The sequence below is a fragment of the Tachysurus fulvidraco genome, chromosome 17 (assembly GCF_022655615.1).
Source record: "Tachysurus fulvidraco isolate hzauxx_2018 chromosome 17, HZAU_PFXX_2.0, whole genome shotgun sequence".
In the NCBI taxonomy this organism is placed as follows: Eukaryota; Metazoa; Chordata; class Actinopteri; order Siluriformes; family Bagridae; genus Tachysurus; species Tachysurus fulvidraco.
Window position 1 is genome coordinate 18,398,573 of NC_062534.1, and position 16,090 is coordinate 18,414,662.

The 16,090-nt window shown below is 38.0% G+C and overlaps 1 protein-coding gene across 1 annotated transcript; it reads right to left on the reverse strand.

Annotated features, from left to right (window-relative positions):
- Positions 1–63: 63 nt before the first annotated feature.
- ctsf (cathepsin F) lies at positions 64–15,406 on the reverse strand. Its single transcript, XM_027135417.2, has 14 exons — positions 15,036–15,406; positions 14,342–14,461; positions 13,602–13,683; positions 13,174–13,232; positions 12,928–13,000; positions 12,618–12,731; positions 11,636–11,784; positions 10,462–10,558; positions 6,832–6,912; positions 6,577–6,696; positions 5,661–5,725; positions 3,882–3,972; positions 2,803–2,861; positions 64–943 (listed from the first exon to the last, which is right to left on the reverse strand). Exons 1-14 carry the CDS (start codon positions 15,258–15,260, stop codon positions 869–871), a joined length of 1,410 nt encoding a protein of 469 aa, XP_026991218.2. The 5' UTR covers positions 15,261–15,406; the 3' UTR covers positions 64–868.
- Between the last annotated feature and the right edge of the window lie 684 nt (positions 15,407–16,090).

A 16,090-nucleotide genomic window follows, 5' to 3' on the forward strand; every position in this document is an offset into this window, starting at 1 on the left:
AGTCTGTGCCACCTCTGTGGTTATTATGGCAGTATAAACAAAGAACAGAAATTGAAACATGACTGGAACAATTTAGTGATTTTATTCAGCAGATTGACCAAAATAGATGACCAAGGACCTGAAACCATACAACAATCAACAATCATCTTAAAAGATTTAAAATAAAAGCTTTGATAATTAAACAAGTACTATGTCACACTTTCTGTGCCATTTAATAATAAAATGTAGTATATTTTATTTATATTTTATGTTTATGTGCACTTTATTTATATTTTATGTTTATGTGCACTTCAAATCATTTCTGTTTTGAAGCATAGTTATCTATTTCTAAATAACGACGATGAAAAACCAATGTTAAACTAGCTACTAATCAATATTATTTAATAACGTTAATAAAATAGAAAATCATTCTCTTGTGGGCAGCTTCCAAGTCAGTAGCACTATAATCAAATGCATCAAATTATGGCTCCCAGTGTATAACCACACTAAACACAAAATCAATTAGTACATATTAGTTTAAAAGTCAGTATTTAAATTAGAGGCAAATATACTAAAACAACAGAGTAAGTGTGCGATAAAGCGTCACAGTAACAGACTCAGAGACATTGCACATTTTGTTTGTAACGGAAATGAAGTAATATGAGGTTCTGACAATTCATGCCTCTCTCTGCCATTTACTTTCTGTGTTTTATTCTAATCTCAAGAACAGTAATAAATGACAGAGTAGAGAATACTTGAATACATCACATCAAAGCTTGAACAGATTAGAACACTGCAAATGTTGAGCATGGTATTTATGCATGGTTTTGTACGTGTGGTCATATATCTTTACTACGATATCCTTGTGCGTGCGTGTTCGCATATGGTCCTAGTTAACCACCGCAGATGAACACATCTTATTAATTCCACACAGACTGGATCCTCTGTACAGGTAGTAGTAACCCTGAACAAAAACAAACATCAATACTTATAATTATTAATATAGTATATTGATATTATGTACTAAAACTTATCCATATTTATAGATAATGATTAGTAAAGGAGTACACACATATAGAACTTCCTATAGTTTAGAGCAGTGGTTCTTAACCTGGGTTCGATCGAACCCCAGGGGTTCGGTGAGTCAGTCTTAGGGGTTCGGTGGAGGATAAGACACACTCATATGATTCGATATGATATGATATGGCCATCATTGGCTGCAAGTGATCACGCAACATCACTTGGCCTATCTGTGCTGCAGGAAATTTGGTGCGCCCAGTAGTTGACCTGTGACTGTCGTGATGGTACGTCGTGTGATTTCTTTCTTAATATTTTAATCCCTTCATACTAACTATGTCGAGCAAAAAAAGAAAGTGGTCGGACGAATATGTACAATATTGATTACATGTGTAATATTTTATTTTTCCAATTAAGAAGGGTTCGGTGAATGCGCATATGAAACTGTTGGGGTTCAGTACCTCCAACAAGGTTAAGAACCACTGGTTTAGAGGTTTTGTTTAAATCAATAAAACCCTATTCTAATAATTTCATTGCTAAAAACATTAACCAAGGAACATGTACTAATCAATTAAGAAAGATGTATCATTAAATGTTTAGTGAACTGAAAAGACACCTATAATACTTCACATATTTATATTTTACAGTGTAGGGAGACAATCAGACACATCAGGTGTACTGAGGAGGGAAGAAATATACAAGGGTGGGGCAGACACGTGAACACGAAATGTAAATAAAAAACACATGGAAATAGCAAAAACTCCACAGCTAGACCCTGACATTCAGTTAACGTGAGCATTTCAAATAAGAGTGTTTTATCGGCTGGCTTAAAGGTCATAAGGAAGAATTAAAGACTGGGAATGGTCATAAGGAAGAATAAAGACTCTCTCTTTCTCATAGCATGCAGCCAACGAGGTATTTGCTTTATTTTCTGTATTATATGTTTGTAAGATGTCACTTAGCATTTGATTTCACTTTTTGTCAAGTTAATGTGATTACTTTATTTTGTTGTTAATATTGTTTAGTTTTCACTGTGGATTTGGAGACCAGTCTTCAAATAAATCAGTTTTTGGAGAACCGCTTGTGTCTGTGTGCTTGGAGGGAGTTATAAATGGAAATGTTTTATTCTTATACCACAGCAATTTGCCAAAAATACTAGAATTTTTCATTTATTTACGAACATGTGCAATTTAACAAGCACTTGTCTTAGAACAGCTGTTCCCAATTCTAACAGATTTCCCTCACAAGCTTTTTTCCTTCTCTCTTTAAAGTTTATGAAGAGGATAGTCCACAGGTTTCTGATCTAAACCCAGCAAAGGTTTGGTGTGAGTGATGGTTTTCTTTCCAACCAAGCAGGAGTCACAGCACATGACAAATTAAACAATTAAAGTCATTTGTGGTTCCTGATGGAATGGATTGAAACCCTGCATCCTGCATGCTCAGGGATTAAACTACTGCCTTCGGTTAACGACATAAGGTTGTGAGTTTAAATCCCAGCACTGCCCTTTACCCTCGACTGCTCAGCTATATAAAAAGTGATCTATGTAAATCACTCTAGATAAAGGCATCTGCCAAATACTGTAAGTATAAATTTTAAGATAAATGAACATTTGACTGGCGTTGTGTTTATATACTCCTTTACCAAATATTACAGCTGTGACAAGAACAGGATCTCAATTAATAATGTTCAGCCAAGTAAACTTGATTTTGTTAAATACAGATTGAGCAAACACTGTGTTTCCTTCCTCTGTTATAGGGCTAGATATTTTCAAATGAACACAGGACAAGCATTGACATGTCCCTCACCTTCTCACCGAAGTCTTCTCCCCAGCTGTTCTTAATGGCCCAAAATGGAACGCCATTACCTGTATACAAAACAAAGAGCCAATTTATCCTGAGGAAAAATGACAAAATGACTAATGCTAAAACAAAAGCTTTGTTGAGTAAAATTTAGAGACTGTTTTTTAAAAACAGATATTAGTTCCTGAAGCTAAGGATTATTTTAAGACAGAGATAATTTCTCTTTTTCTTTAGCAGACTGAGTAACTAAAATATAATGATTCCAAAACATTTTGCAATATGATGTGTGAAAAAGCAGTATTCACTTTTTCCTAGACATACAGTTATTGCTATATGTTATTGCTATAATTTCAAAAATACCTTAGAAAAAATGAACTCCATTTCATATTTCTGTTATGTTTATGTGCCTGACGTTAGCCCTGTTGAGAAAAGCCTCAGTAGGTGTTGGTTGAGGGTAAAACTTGTCACGGTTTTCATTGCACTTGCAATTCACCCTACAGCCTGCAGAGGCAGCAAAGTGCTTCTTTTGCTGTATGATTCCTGGATTTTAAGCCTAACTTTTTGTTTGTTTATTTGTTTGTTTATTTCTCATAAATACAAGTAACAAGAGTGGAAAAACAAACAAACAAAAAACACTGTCCCATACATTAAGAATGTAGATAATTCAAGCCGTTTGCATGAACTTTTTAAGACAGGGAACAATAAGGCTTGTTTTACCTGAAAGATGTCATTCTGTAAGAGAGTCACTAAACCTGAAATGCTATTGTGCAAACCTGAAATAGTGGTGTTGTAATACTTAAAGATACAAAAGCTCTTTCCCAATTTAAAATATTTTCAGGCAATTATTTTTAAGTAGCCTCTCATTTTCACAAACAATGGTTAATTGTTACCTGCAGTGTTTCACAAACTTTCCACAGTGAATGAAGGAATCTGTTTTACTGAACCAGGAGAAGATGCAATACAAAAGCTGCATCATACATTAGCTCTTCACTGTGGTCAATTGGACAGTGCTTCAAACCACATGGTTATGACTAAGTGCTAAATCGTTATCTATTTGTGCAAATGTATGGGAAAATAGCTCTCACGTTCTCCATATCCGACAAGCAGCACGGCGTGATCGATCATCCAGGGGTTGCACAGGATCCTCAGAGGGTGAGACACTCCCTTTCTGTAAAACTACACATACAAGTAGGCAATTCAAATGACATAGTTTCAGAATTGCGTACTTTTGTCCAGAGGTACAAAGCAAAAAACCTATCTTGACTAAAGGATGAAAAATTCCTATCAAGTGCCTAATTTTTAGACATTATTTAAAAAAAAAAGGTTGCAAGTTGGTCTTACTCACAACATTTAAAATTCTCGAATTAAACAAGTATTCATCAAATGTAAGTAAGAAAGCAATACACATTATATAAAAATACAGGGAATATTATTAAATACCAGTTGAGCATATTTAATGTGTGTACATCAAAATTACATATAAATTCACCCACAATTACTCATATGTGGTTTTGATTTTTGAATAGCATTGTAGGTAACTAAGCTGTGATGTTTAATACATGCATATTTTAACATCAACAAATCACAACACTTCACAAGTCTGCTGTTAATTCACAGAATATAAATTCTTAGTATTAATATAACAGAAATAGTTTCACTTTAATCGGGACCAGACTGATTGACGTCATGAATGTCTGAGATAAGTGTAAAACTATGACACGCAAACATGTGAGCATATTTTTATTCAATGATGAATGGGAAATTCAGCTTTAGTTTAGTTATATAGTAGTCATATAGTTTGATATGTGCCTGTAGTCAAAGACACAATCCTACACCTTGTTTCCCTCAACAACTTTAGTGTGACTCAGAACATCAAGTTGACTCAAGTGATGACAGAACAATCATTTACATTTTACATTTACGGCATTTAGCAGACACCCTTATCCAGAGTGACTTACAACTGAGCAACTGAGGGTTAAGGGCCTTGCTCAGGGGCCCAGCAGTGGCAACTTGATGGACCTGGGGTTTGAACCCATGACCTTCCGATCAGTAGCCCAACACCTTAACCACTGAGCTACCACATCCCCCAATGACAGTATGTGCTGTGGTTTACAGGTTAGATAAGGGTCTGGTCTCTAAAACATGCACAACAAAGCAAGAAGAGCTACATTCTTGTAATCTGGTAAATCTTTTAACAGAATTCTGTTTGTACGCAACAGAAAAAAGTATAAATAAAAGGAACGAATTCTGAACAGGCTGGACGTCTGCTTTCAATCAGCTTACAAACTATTCATAACCGTTTTGGATCATTGCCATAGGATTATCTAGCCAATCTAATCTAGCAAAATTGATCTTTATTATTGCACACAAATTCATTACAAGTTCATTACACATATCGAGCATCAATGAGAGAACTTCAGTGTCTTCTTTGACACTAATTATTACTGCGTGAGTGAATGAGAGTGTGTGTGTGCCCTGCGATGGGTTGGCACTCCGTCCAGGGTGTATCCTGCCTTGATGCCCGATGATGCCTGAGATAGGCACAGGCTCCCCGTGACCCGAGAAGTTCGGATAAAGCGGTAGAAAATGAATGAATGAATGAATGAATTATCACATCAGCTGTACACTGTATATTGTTTAGTTGAATTCCCAATACTGTCCTTTTAGCAACTTTCAAATACTATGTGCTCAATACAGAGAGCATGTGGTAGGAGTTCCCAGGAATAAACTGCATGATGACCTATCTTAATTAAAAAAACAAATGCGCGGTGGTCGTTTCGCAATATATAAATAATCATTACAACCTACAAATCTTATTTCTACTGATGTGCTTGTGCTTCTGTAATTGACAACAAATGTATTACCTGCATGGCAAAAGCATTGAGAGCAGCAGAGACAGGCCCATTCTCAGCCAGCCAAGCAGCAATATCTAAACACACACACATATATACACACACACACACACACACACACACACACAATTTAGATTCTTATTGTGTTACATATGTTAATGTGTAAACTTATGATACAATCAATATTCCGATGCATTCAGTTACACAATATGGCATGATATTTTCATTATAAAATTATTAATTTAATGAAGATTAAAATTGTATTGAATTAATCACTGGATTAAATTGATCTGTGTAGCTAAATCTTTAAATTTATAAAACTGACCAATATTCGTAATATGTGCATTTGCTCATGTCCAGATAAAATATATATGTAGGTGGATATAGTAGTCCAAAACAAGGGCAACCTCTTGTGCAGTTATTTAACAGTAAAGAAATTCTGTGATATCTAATCACTGTATTTAAATACTACTGCTATATTCCCTATCTGTTCTATTTTATTTTATTAAATATATATATATTTTACATTACATTCATTACATTAATTCCATTTTTATTATGTTTCTATCCAACTCTATTATCAAATGAGTACAGGCATACTCAAGCTCATCTCTAATAATAATAATAATAATAATAATAATAATAATAATAATAATAATAATAATAATAATAATAATAATAATAAAGATTTCAATATCTAATTCAATCATTTAATTTCAAAATATTTATGAAACTGTAAAATTATAAACTCATGAAAAATAAAACAAACAAATTAATTGTCAAAATCAGATTTCTCAGTAAAAACAATTATCATCAGTAAAATTATTTATTAGAGTATATAAATAGAAGATGTATATGTGTTTGTCATAAAGGAAGTGAATATTTGGATAAACAGCATGTGCTGTTGTACCCGTCTTCCTTTTCTCACCGTTTTCATCCTTGGGCAGTTCTACAGAGCTGTTGATGTAAGCTGCCACTTTCCCAGAGAAAAAGTCACACTTCTGCTTGTGTCCTGTGTAGCTATAGTCTGCCTCTGTCTCAAGACCTCCTGGAAGGGGATGAATATAGATTAGAATATAGATTAATGTCTGATAAAGAGTGAATGAAATTACACAAAGTATAAAAACAAATACATGTTATGCATCACTGGTACACAATTTTTCCTTTCTTTGCAATTTCTTACCAAGGTTTTCAATAGCTTCGTATGCATTGGATGGAAGCCCACCTCTACAAGCTTGATCCAGCTTATCACAGTCCACCAGCTCTGAAACACACACATGCAAACCTGTGATTTTCAATACAGTGCAAAAAATGTTTAATTGAATTTTATACCACATTGTTGTTGGATTTGTAGATCTGATGACTCAAGTTGTTGATTTACAATAGTAGCTCTGATAATACAGGTTTATATTATACTTATATTCTACAGTAACAGCTCATACACAGGAACTTTATGATAAACATGCAACACAATCTGAGACCACAACATGTATGTTACAAAATAATACAAATAATAACTACTCAAGCCTTCTGTAAAGAGACATTTATTGAACGTTATGGAACATTTCCACTATGGCAAACAATGCAAGAAAGGGAAGTTTTGTGCTTTCTGGTTTTTTTTGGTAATAAGGCAAACTGCGATTTTGTATTTCAGGAGAGAAGTGGGAAAAAGCTGATGAAGGGATAAGTGTTTATAGCTGCTATAAAATAAGTGAATGTTAACTGTGTGACGCAACAGAAAACCCGCTCCACGCCCCAACAGGATAAAACAAGATAAAAAGGAAGGGAAAAGGTGCCAGACCAGCACCATGGCCATAGCAGCTGACAATGCTGCTCAGCACTACAGCACCACGATCAGTGCCACTGGATTATTGTGCGAGGCAGGGCAGCACTTACCGCAGTACATCTTACACCAGCATGTGGTGACCCAGGAGCTGTTGCAATTACGGAGAGGATCACAGGCAGTGGCAATCCCTTTCCCTTATCCTGACCGTGACACTCAGTCTCTACTAAGCAAACTGCTTTCCTGGACACATTTGAGTGTACTGGGGAACAGGAGGGCTGGCCTAAGCAGGATTTGGCTACTCAGCGGAGACCCTCAACTGGCCCAATTTTCCATGGAGGCCGAAGAGGGTGGCTATGGACTGGCCCTGCCTGCCGAGGAGAGAAAAGCTGTGGGTCTGAGATGGCCTCCCAACCCTGAGGGATTCCTGGATGCGCTGGAGCACACCATGACCACCCTGGAGATTCTGTCCTAGACCTCATCGCCAACAGCCCCAAGCTGGAGCTGGTCAAGGAGAGATGGATAATGGCGCACTGTCCCGTCCCGGGACTTGCAGATGATCCCATGCCCATCGAGCTGTAACTCATGCTGCCACCTCGGGCGTACAAGCGACTTGTGAAGCACAATTACTCTAACATGGCCTAACGTCCTCCCTTCTACAGGGATGCTAGCAGTCTTGTGTATCCATGGTGATGCCTGCTCCCTCCCCACCGCACAGGTAAAGATCCACAGCAAGGTCGTCAATTGGCCGCTCCTCATCTGCCTTATCCCAGACCTCCCCGTCCCCCTCCTACTCGGAAACAACAAACTGGCCCGGCTTCACCAACTGCATGAGCCGGGCCACCAAGAAAAGAGTGGATCAAAAGAAAAATCTATTATGTACATTATGTATAGACTAATGGTGGATCTGTGTCGGCTGTTGCAGGTTAAGCAGCTGAGGACATCCGACTACCAGACTGATGGACAGACTGATGGACTTGTGGAGTTCAATCAGATGCTGTAAAGGATGTTAACAAAAGGTGGTAGATGAGGAGTGACAGAACTCAAACCTCCTCCTTCCCTACACCCTCGTCGCCATCCGAGAGGCTCCCCAAGTTCGTGCTGCTGGATGTGGCCCGGGAAGCCTGGGAAGAGCAACCCTTCCGCTTTAGATCGGTCATCAACTGATCATCAAGTGAGACTGAATGAGTGAAGTGAAGGAGCAATTGTGGAGGAATCCCTGCATGCCCAGAAATGGGCTTTTAACTGACCGGCCCAGCCATGTGGCCCGGCCACTTATTCCATCTGGGAGAGGTTCTTGGAGCCCGGGATGACGGCTAACCCCTACAAATGACATTTGGGGCTGTCCAAGGCCCTGTACCTGGGCTACTGCATCGGTTGGGTTTACTAAAACCACAAGCAAAGAAGATTGATGCCATCCAGGTGTACCCCTAACCTTCAACAAAGACGCAGATATGTGCCTTTCTGGGTTTGGCGAGATACTACCAAAGATTTGTCCCTGACGTCTCCTGTGTAGCTTCCCCCCTCTCAGTTTTGATGAAAAAGGGTCAAACGGACCGAGTGCAGTGGACAAGTGACACCGAGTGGGCGTTTCTCCTCCTCAAAAAAGCGCTCACAGTACCTCCCACCCCATCCTAAGGAACCCCAACTTTGTTCTCCGCTTTGTCCTCCAAATGGATGTGCCAGAGACATGATTGGGAACAGTCCTCTACCAGGAGTTGGAAGAGGAGGAGTACCTGGTCCTGTTTATCTTGAGGAAACTGACTCCCCCCAAGAAGAACCACAACGCAGTAGAACAGGAAGCCCTCACAATTAAGTGGGCTATCAAGGAACTCTGCTACTACCTTGCAGAGCAACACTTTACCCTGGTACCAGACCATGCTCCCCTGCTGTGGATGGCAAAGGTGAAAAACACCAAAGTTGACGGCCTCTCCAGGCACTATACCTCTGGGGTGGGGGACTGTCAGGCAGGGGCTAAGGGAGGACCCTCTAGTACTCTGGCAGGGAAATGTCCCAGTCTATAAAATCTTTATTAATAAATGATAAATTGCAGTCATGCTGTTATTGAAAAATAATCAGCTTTGGGTGAGAACAGTAGTGGTTGTTGCTATGGTGCAGTCATAACAATCTAGAGCTAAACACCCTCAAAACTGTGGAGATGATAGTGGACTTTAGGAAAGACCCCTCAAACCCCCCCCCCCCCCCCCACCCACCCACCCACACACACACACAATATTCAACAGCCCGGTGTCATCTGTGGAGGCCTTCATGTTTCTGGGCACTACCACTTCCCAAGACCTGAAAGGAGGATGTACTTTCTACGCCAATTAAGGAAGTACTGTATGGTATGGCACAGGAGCTGATGATGCTGTTCTACACTGCAGTCATTAAATATGTCCTGTGCACATCCATCACCATCTGGTTTGGACCATCAACAAAACAGAAGAGAAACAGACTGCAACGCACGGTTAAAACAGCAGAAAAAATAATTGGTGCCCCCCTGCCCACTCCCCAGGACTTTCAGCTCCAGGGTTTCCCGCAGCACTTTGCAGTTCGGGCGGCCCGCCTAAGCTGGGGAACCCTACCGCCTTAACTTTAAGCCTGTTATTGTATTAGACTATAGTTCTTGCAAATGTAAAGTTAGCTGGTGATTTTGTTGTTTGAGTTCTTCACCTGCACTTGCCTGTTTTTAATAATTGTTAACTGTAGTACAGAGTCTGTGGTCTATCTCACAAAGAACCCCCACCCCACCCCCACCACCCAGCTGCATTTTCTTGTATAGTCTGTATTATCTTGTATAGTATAGTGTTTGTTATTTATTTATTTACTTTTGACAGTCACAAACAGCTGGAACCAAATTATGTGTGTCAATACACCTGGCCAATAAACCTGATTCTGATTCTAATCAGGACAAACCACAGTGCTCTGTCATTTATTATTATTTTAACGGCATGCCCTGTATACTGCATTCCCTAAACAATTAAAAATATTATTTATTAATTTCAGTTTCATTTATTAATAAATCCTCACCTTGTTCTGAGAGCGACAGTAGTTGTCCAGTTTTCTTGAACCATTGGCCTTCAATGTTCCCAGTGACAGAAAAAGCCCAGCAAGAGCCACAGAATCCCTGAACCAGACACAGCATTCAGCAATCATTACATTTACATGTATGACATTTAAAAGACACCCTTATTCAGAGCAACCTATAGAAGAACTTTGAAGTCTCTAGCAATGAATACAACCTGATACTGGTTCATTATGTCAGAATGTAAGAAAACTATCAGTCTATAAACTTTGTTGGTTATGTAATCATCACAATCATTAGAAACAATTATCTCTATGAAACTAAAGGATGATCAACATGCATCTTCTATTTTATTTTTTTATCATAGGTCAAAAAAACTAACTATGGCTGTTTTTTGGGGTGCCTGTGTTCAGTACCCATTATGTCACATTCCGAACTAGTGGTTAATGGCTCTGAGAATTTGCATTTTATTTAATTTTTTAGCTATAATACAAGGCTTACAGTAAATGTTATCATTTTATTGTGGCTGTTATATACAGTGTTTTACTATCAATAAAGCTGTCTGTTTTATCTTTGTGCTAGATTTATTTTGGAGAGGTTTGGATTGTTTGCCTATTTTCCTCTTTTTTTCTCATCACCCTGATCAGTAGCACCTTAGTCTTAGCCCCAGACATCATGCCCATGCACCGTGATATGAACATCTGTTGCATACGGCACAAAATTGGAAACAATTCAAGAGTTCCTAAATCATTTTCTGATTGGCTGGACTTTACAGGATGTCACCATGACAGTCAGGCTGCTATGGAGACTACCAGCAGCTAAACGCAGTCATTAAACTCTACACCCAGAAACCCAACAGTTTTCTGCATAATGTAGGTCTAAAATTAGACTAATGCTAAATGGCCTTTGTATATACTAATTAAAAATGTCTGATAACTTCATTTCTATTTCGTGGGAAAAATGGAACACCAGTGCTAAAAAAAGTTAATAAATGATAGCTTTAAGACACATTTTTACTGCTAGAGCCCGACCTATTTAGAATAGTTCAATCATTGACATGGAGTAATTTCTACAGAAGCTAAATTAACCTTAAGTCATTATGATTTCTAAATCAAACATATATCCTGACTGGTAAACTCAGGGCAAATGCATCCCATTAGGTGGATCATTGTCTCTGACCTGGTTCTTGACACTACTGACAGCTCCGTGGTCTCTCCAGTCCCAGCTGTCTGGAGCTGCATTACTCACGAGAGCTGCTGGCTTCATTTGTTTCTGAAGGCTCCACTGACTCAACATGGGGTTCAGGTAAATTATTCTGAACTCATCCTCTACATCACATAAAAAGAGAAAAAAGAGGCAGAGATTGACAGGTGGAATATGTTTTACCATCACTTTCAGAAGAGAAGAATGAGAACAGTGTTCTGGCAACTGTACTGTACACAAATGTGGGTGTTTACCCTTAATATTATAGAGAAGATCCTAGTAAAGATAACAGCTATTCATAAAGCATTTTAACCCCTAGAAGAGCCCATAAGGTCTGTTATGAGCAGAGAGGAGGACTTGTAAGTGGTTTAAGAGTTTCTTTAGCAGAGGAGAAAATGTGAAGAGGGAAAAGAAATGTGTTGCATACAATATTTATTATGATAATGAGTTATTAAGATGCTACAGATTAGATCGTACAGTGATTATTTTTTTGACTGATCATATTAGAGATAACATCTCAGACAGCGCAGAAATGCCATATATGCATCTAAATATTCTGCTGCTATGGTCTTAAACACCAAGATCACTTACAGAGCTGAAACGATATAATTTGCTTCTACGATATTTCCACGCTGTGTCAAAGATGTTTATATTAACATATACATTACATTTATTACATTTGTAACTTACAGATGTTAGCACATCTCCAATATGATCAGTCACAAACATAATCCCTACAGGATGTAGCCTATATATCTTAACACAGAGACAAAGTAAAGGCTTATAATAAACCAGATTTTAAAAGTGCTCCTATTTTTTTATTTAAAGCTCTATGAGATCATTCTTAGAATCTTAGCCCTGATCTGCTAACTGTAATATATAAGAAATGCCAAGTATTGAAAAATATTTATTGAAATATAATACCTGTACAATGAGAATATGACACACGCACACACACCTGTCAGGTCACTGAATTTGGTCACACCGTATTCTGCTGTTCCCTGGTCCAGAGCCTGCAGAGTCTGTGCTGTTTTTAGATTCTGTTGAAAAATCCCCAGGCGCTTCTCAGCCTCTAAAGGAGTCAAGGGCTTAATTTGAAGATTTTCTTAAATATCAGCATTCTCTTCAATGTGCATTGTATTTCATAGGACCAATACACCACTGTATACTGACAGAAGATCAAGTGGAATAATGCATTCAAGCAGAATAAGACGAGTTAATTCACACTGAAAAATAAGAATAAGAATAAACATAGTGTGGGTGATTACCATCCTGAGAGGCGTAAGTGCGGTTGTATTTGACCATAAAGTCTTTGAACAGCATCAGAAGGTCTACAGTTTCCTGAAGAAGATCATGGGAACATCATGTTATACAGTTTATCTATAAAATATAGAATGTAAATTCTATATTTTATACTATATTATATTTATATAATATATAATATATATTATATTTATATTTTATAAATGTAGATGTCTTTTTCTATCACTTAATATGCATTTTCTTCATATTACCTGGCTGGGCTTGGCATGATAGAGAGGGACATGTACAATGTTTTTAGTCTCCTTTCGAACTAAAGAATGAAGCAGATTAAAGTCAGTAAAGTAACAATAAAAATAAACTTATTCAGATTATACTATTGACTCAATACAGTATCTTAAAAGCCTGAAACTCCACACAGTAACTTCAGTTTACTAATCCTGGAGCTCTGAGTCAGCAACACCAATTAATTAGGTGTTGATCATGATCAGTAGCAAGATTTTGTGTGTGAGTGTGTGTGTGTGTATGTGTGTGTTTGTGTGTGTGTGTGTGTGTGTGTGCGTGCGTGCGTGCGTGCGTGTGTGTGTGTGTGTGTGTGCGCGTGTGTGTGTGTGTGTGTGTGTGTGTGTGTGTGTGTGTGTGTGTGTGTGTGTGTGTGTGTGTTGAGATAGCACTTACTGACCTACAGGTTGGCATTTCTGTTTGAGAAGAGTGGTCTTGTTCTCCCAGGGAATGTTCCACACTTCAAACAAACACACCTCTGTCTGAGAGAAAAAGAGAGATGAAATAAAGAAGAGAATAAAGAAGATTCATTTGTTTCATAGCTGATGTGACAAGAACAGTAAACATGTAAACACACAAGATATAGATCATCACAGGATCCTAAACCACATGATCATAGTCTTAAGGGGAAGAAAACCAAGATAAACAGTAAAGTCTCCAGTTCCTGTTCATTGCTACAAATTGCTGAGTCATGTTTGTTTTAGGGAAAAGTTTACAGGTTTGACAACTGTGTGAGACCACAAGGGAGATGCGACTGTTCTGACAGCTGATCGTTTACACTATTAGAATAAAAACTCAGATTCATTTCTATTATAAAGTGACGTGAATTCATTTAAACTTCAGACAAGTAAACCATTCCTAAGAGGAGATATAATTATACAATATATATTATTGTTCTGCTCTACTGTATTTCTCTTTTTATTTGTTGTTAAGTATATTGGGAGTTTATGCTCTTCTTTTCCTCTGTGATGCAATGGGTTGCACAATCAGAGTGGCAGTAAATGTTAAGTGTATCTCAGAAACACTGTTTGCAAAGCTATTGTTATTGTCGTTGTTGTTGTTGTTGTTGTTGTTTTTGTAATGATTGTTATTATCATCATAACTTATTATTAACCCCATCCTACACCCAGGTTTGCTCACCTTCCGTTTCTGTGACTCTTGGAAAATTTTACAGTCCTTTGTAACATGGAACTCTGCAGATTTCTTACACTGAGTTCTTCCAATTTCTGCAGTGATGCTGTATTTCACTCCCTTGACAAGCTGTTTAACACACACACACACACACACACACACACACACACACACACACACACACACACACACACAGAGAGAGAGAGAGAGAGAGAGAGAGAGAGAGAGAGAGAGAGAGAGAGAGAGTAAAATAATTATACACAGACATGCTACTTATGTTAAACATAGACTATTGATGCCAAGATTGTAATTATAACTGTGTAATAACATGTTATGTAGTTCATTAGTAGTGTGCAATGCCAGGAAATATGCCATGTAAGCGCTAATAAATTACACAATCGCATTACTAAATCACAGGCTGAAGCCACAATCTTACAGCACAGTTTTCTGGCCACTGCTTCTGCTTTAGCAAAATTATACAGCATTTTATTGTGCACAATGAGTGCAAGGTTGAGGCACGTGAACATGTTGTGGCTGTGCGGCTGAACCAATGACAGTGTATTTGTGCTTGACGCTAAATCATTGACATGTTTACAAAAACAAATCCTCTAGAACCCGAACTGCAGCCTAACGCCATACGTGTGACTTATCTGTCTGAACATTAACTTCATTCCTGAATATAAATAAAGATGCAGTGTCTCACCTGCCTGGTGGCAGAGATTATTTTGGTGACTCTGCGGATGTGCATCCCGTTAGACAGCATGTTGTAGCGTCGCTCAGCGAACTCTAGTGCTTTCACAAGTCCCGGGTCCGAGTCGGTCAAACGCACCGGAGCTCCAGGAGCTCCAGCGGTGTGTCCATTATCTCCATCTCCTCTCACAGCAGCACACACACACACAGCCAGGACGAGGCTCAGGGTGAGCTCCATCTTGTCCAGCACTTAAGTGCAGAAAAAGGGACTGAGGCTTGTTTTTGTCCGCGGTTGTTGACCCAGTTAAAGATCGAATAGCTGACGCAGCTTCAGCGGCTCACACTCAACTGCCCCAAACAAATATGGCGCCTGAAGCCGCAGTGACGCTGTGACGCTTTACCTCCCCTTTAGGGCAATGCTGCTGATTCATGTATAAGCATAATCAAGTGGATGTGCAGACATCGGAAAACTCATTCAGAGCTAATACGTATGTTACGTACATCTGTATTTATGTGGTAAAAGAATGATCTGTGTTTAGGATATTATTATTATTATTATTGTTGTTGTTGTTGTTGTTGTTGTTGTTGTTGTTGTTATTATTATTATTATTAGTAAGTTATTATTATTATTATTATTATTATTAGTAGTAGTAGTAGTAGTAGTAGTAGTAATGGTAGTAGTATTGTTATTATTAAATAATAACAATAACAATAATAATATCAGTATTAAAATTATTATTGTTATTGTTGTTGTTATTGTTATTATTTAATAATAACAATAACAATATTATTGTTATTATTATTATTATTATTATAACAGTCATAAAATGATGACCTTCTTTACTGACCCACAATCCCTCTATAGAGTCCTATAAAATTTTTCCCAAAATCATGTTGAATCAATAAAGTTCAAATAACAAAACAAATATACTGATGTTGAAATATACATAGTAAATAGTGTGTAAGAATAGTGTGTGTTCCGTGTATGTTAAGTGTTCATCAGATGGATTGCCTGAGGGAAGAATCTGTTCCTGTGTCTGGTCGTTCTGGTGCTCAAGGCTCTGCTGG

What these genes read in the sequence shown, in the direction of transcription:
- ctsf (XM_027135417.2), bottom strand. Translation starts at nt 15,260, where the DNA reads ATGGAGCTCACCCTGAGCCTCGTCCTGGCTGTGTGTGTGTGTGCTGCT. An exon ending in ACTGTCGCTCTCAGAACAAG is followed by an intron (nt 6,913 to 10,461) that starts GTGAGGATTTAT and finishes TGTGTGTTTCAG; the next exon opens with AGCTGGTGGACTGTGATAAG. An exon ending in GCTTGTCGGATATGGAGAAC is followed by an intron (nt 2,862 to 3,881) that starts GTGAGAGCTATT and finishes TTTTGTATACAG; the next exon opens with GTAATGGCGTTCCATTTTGG.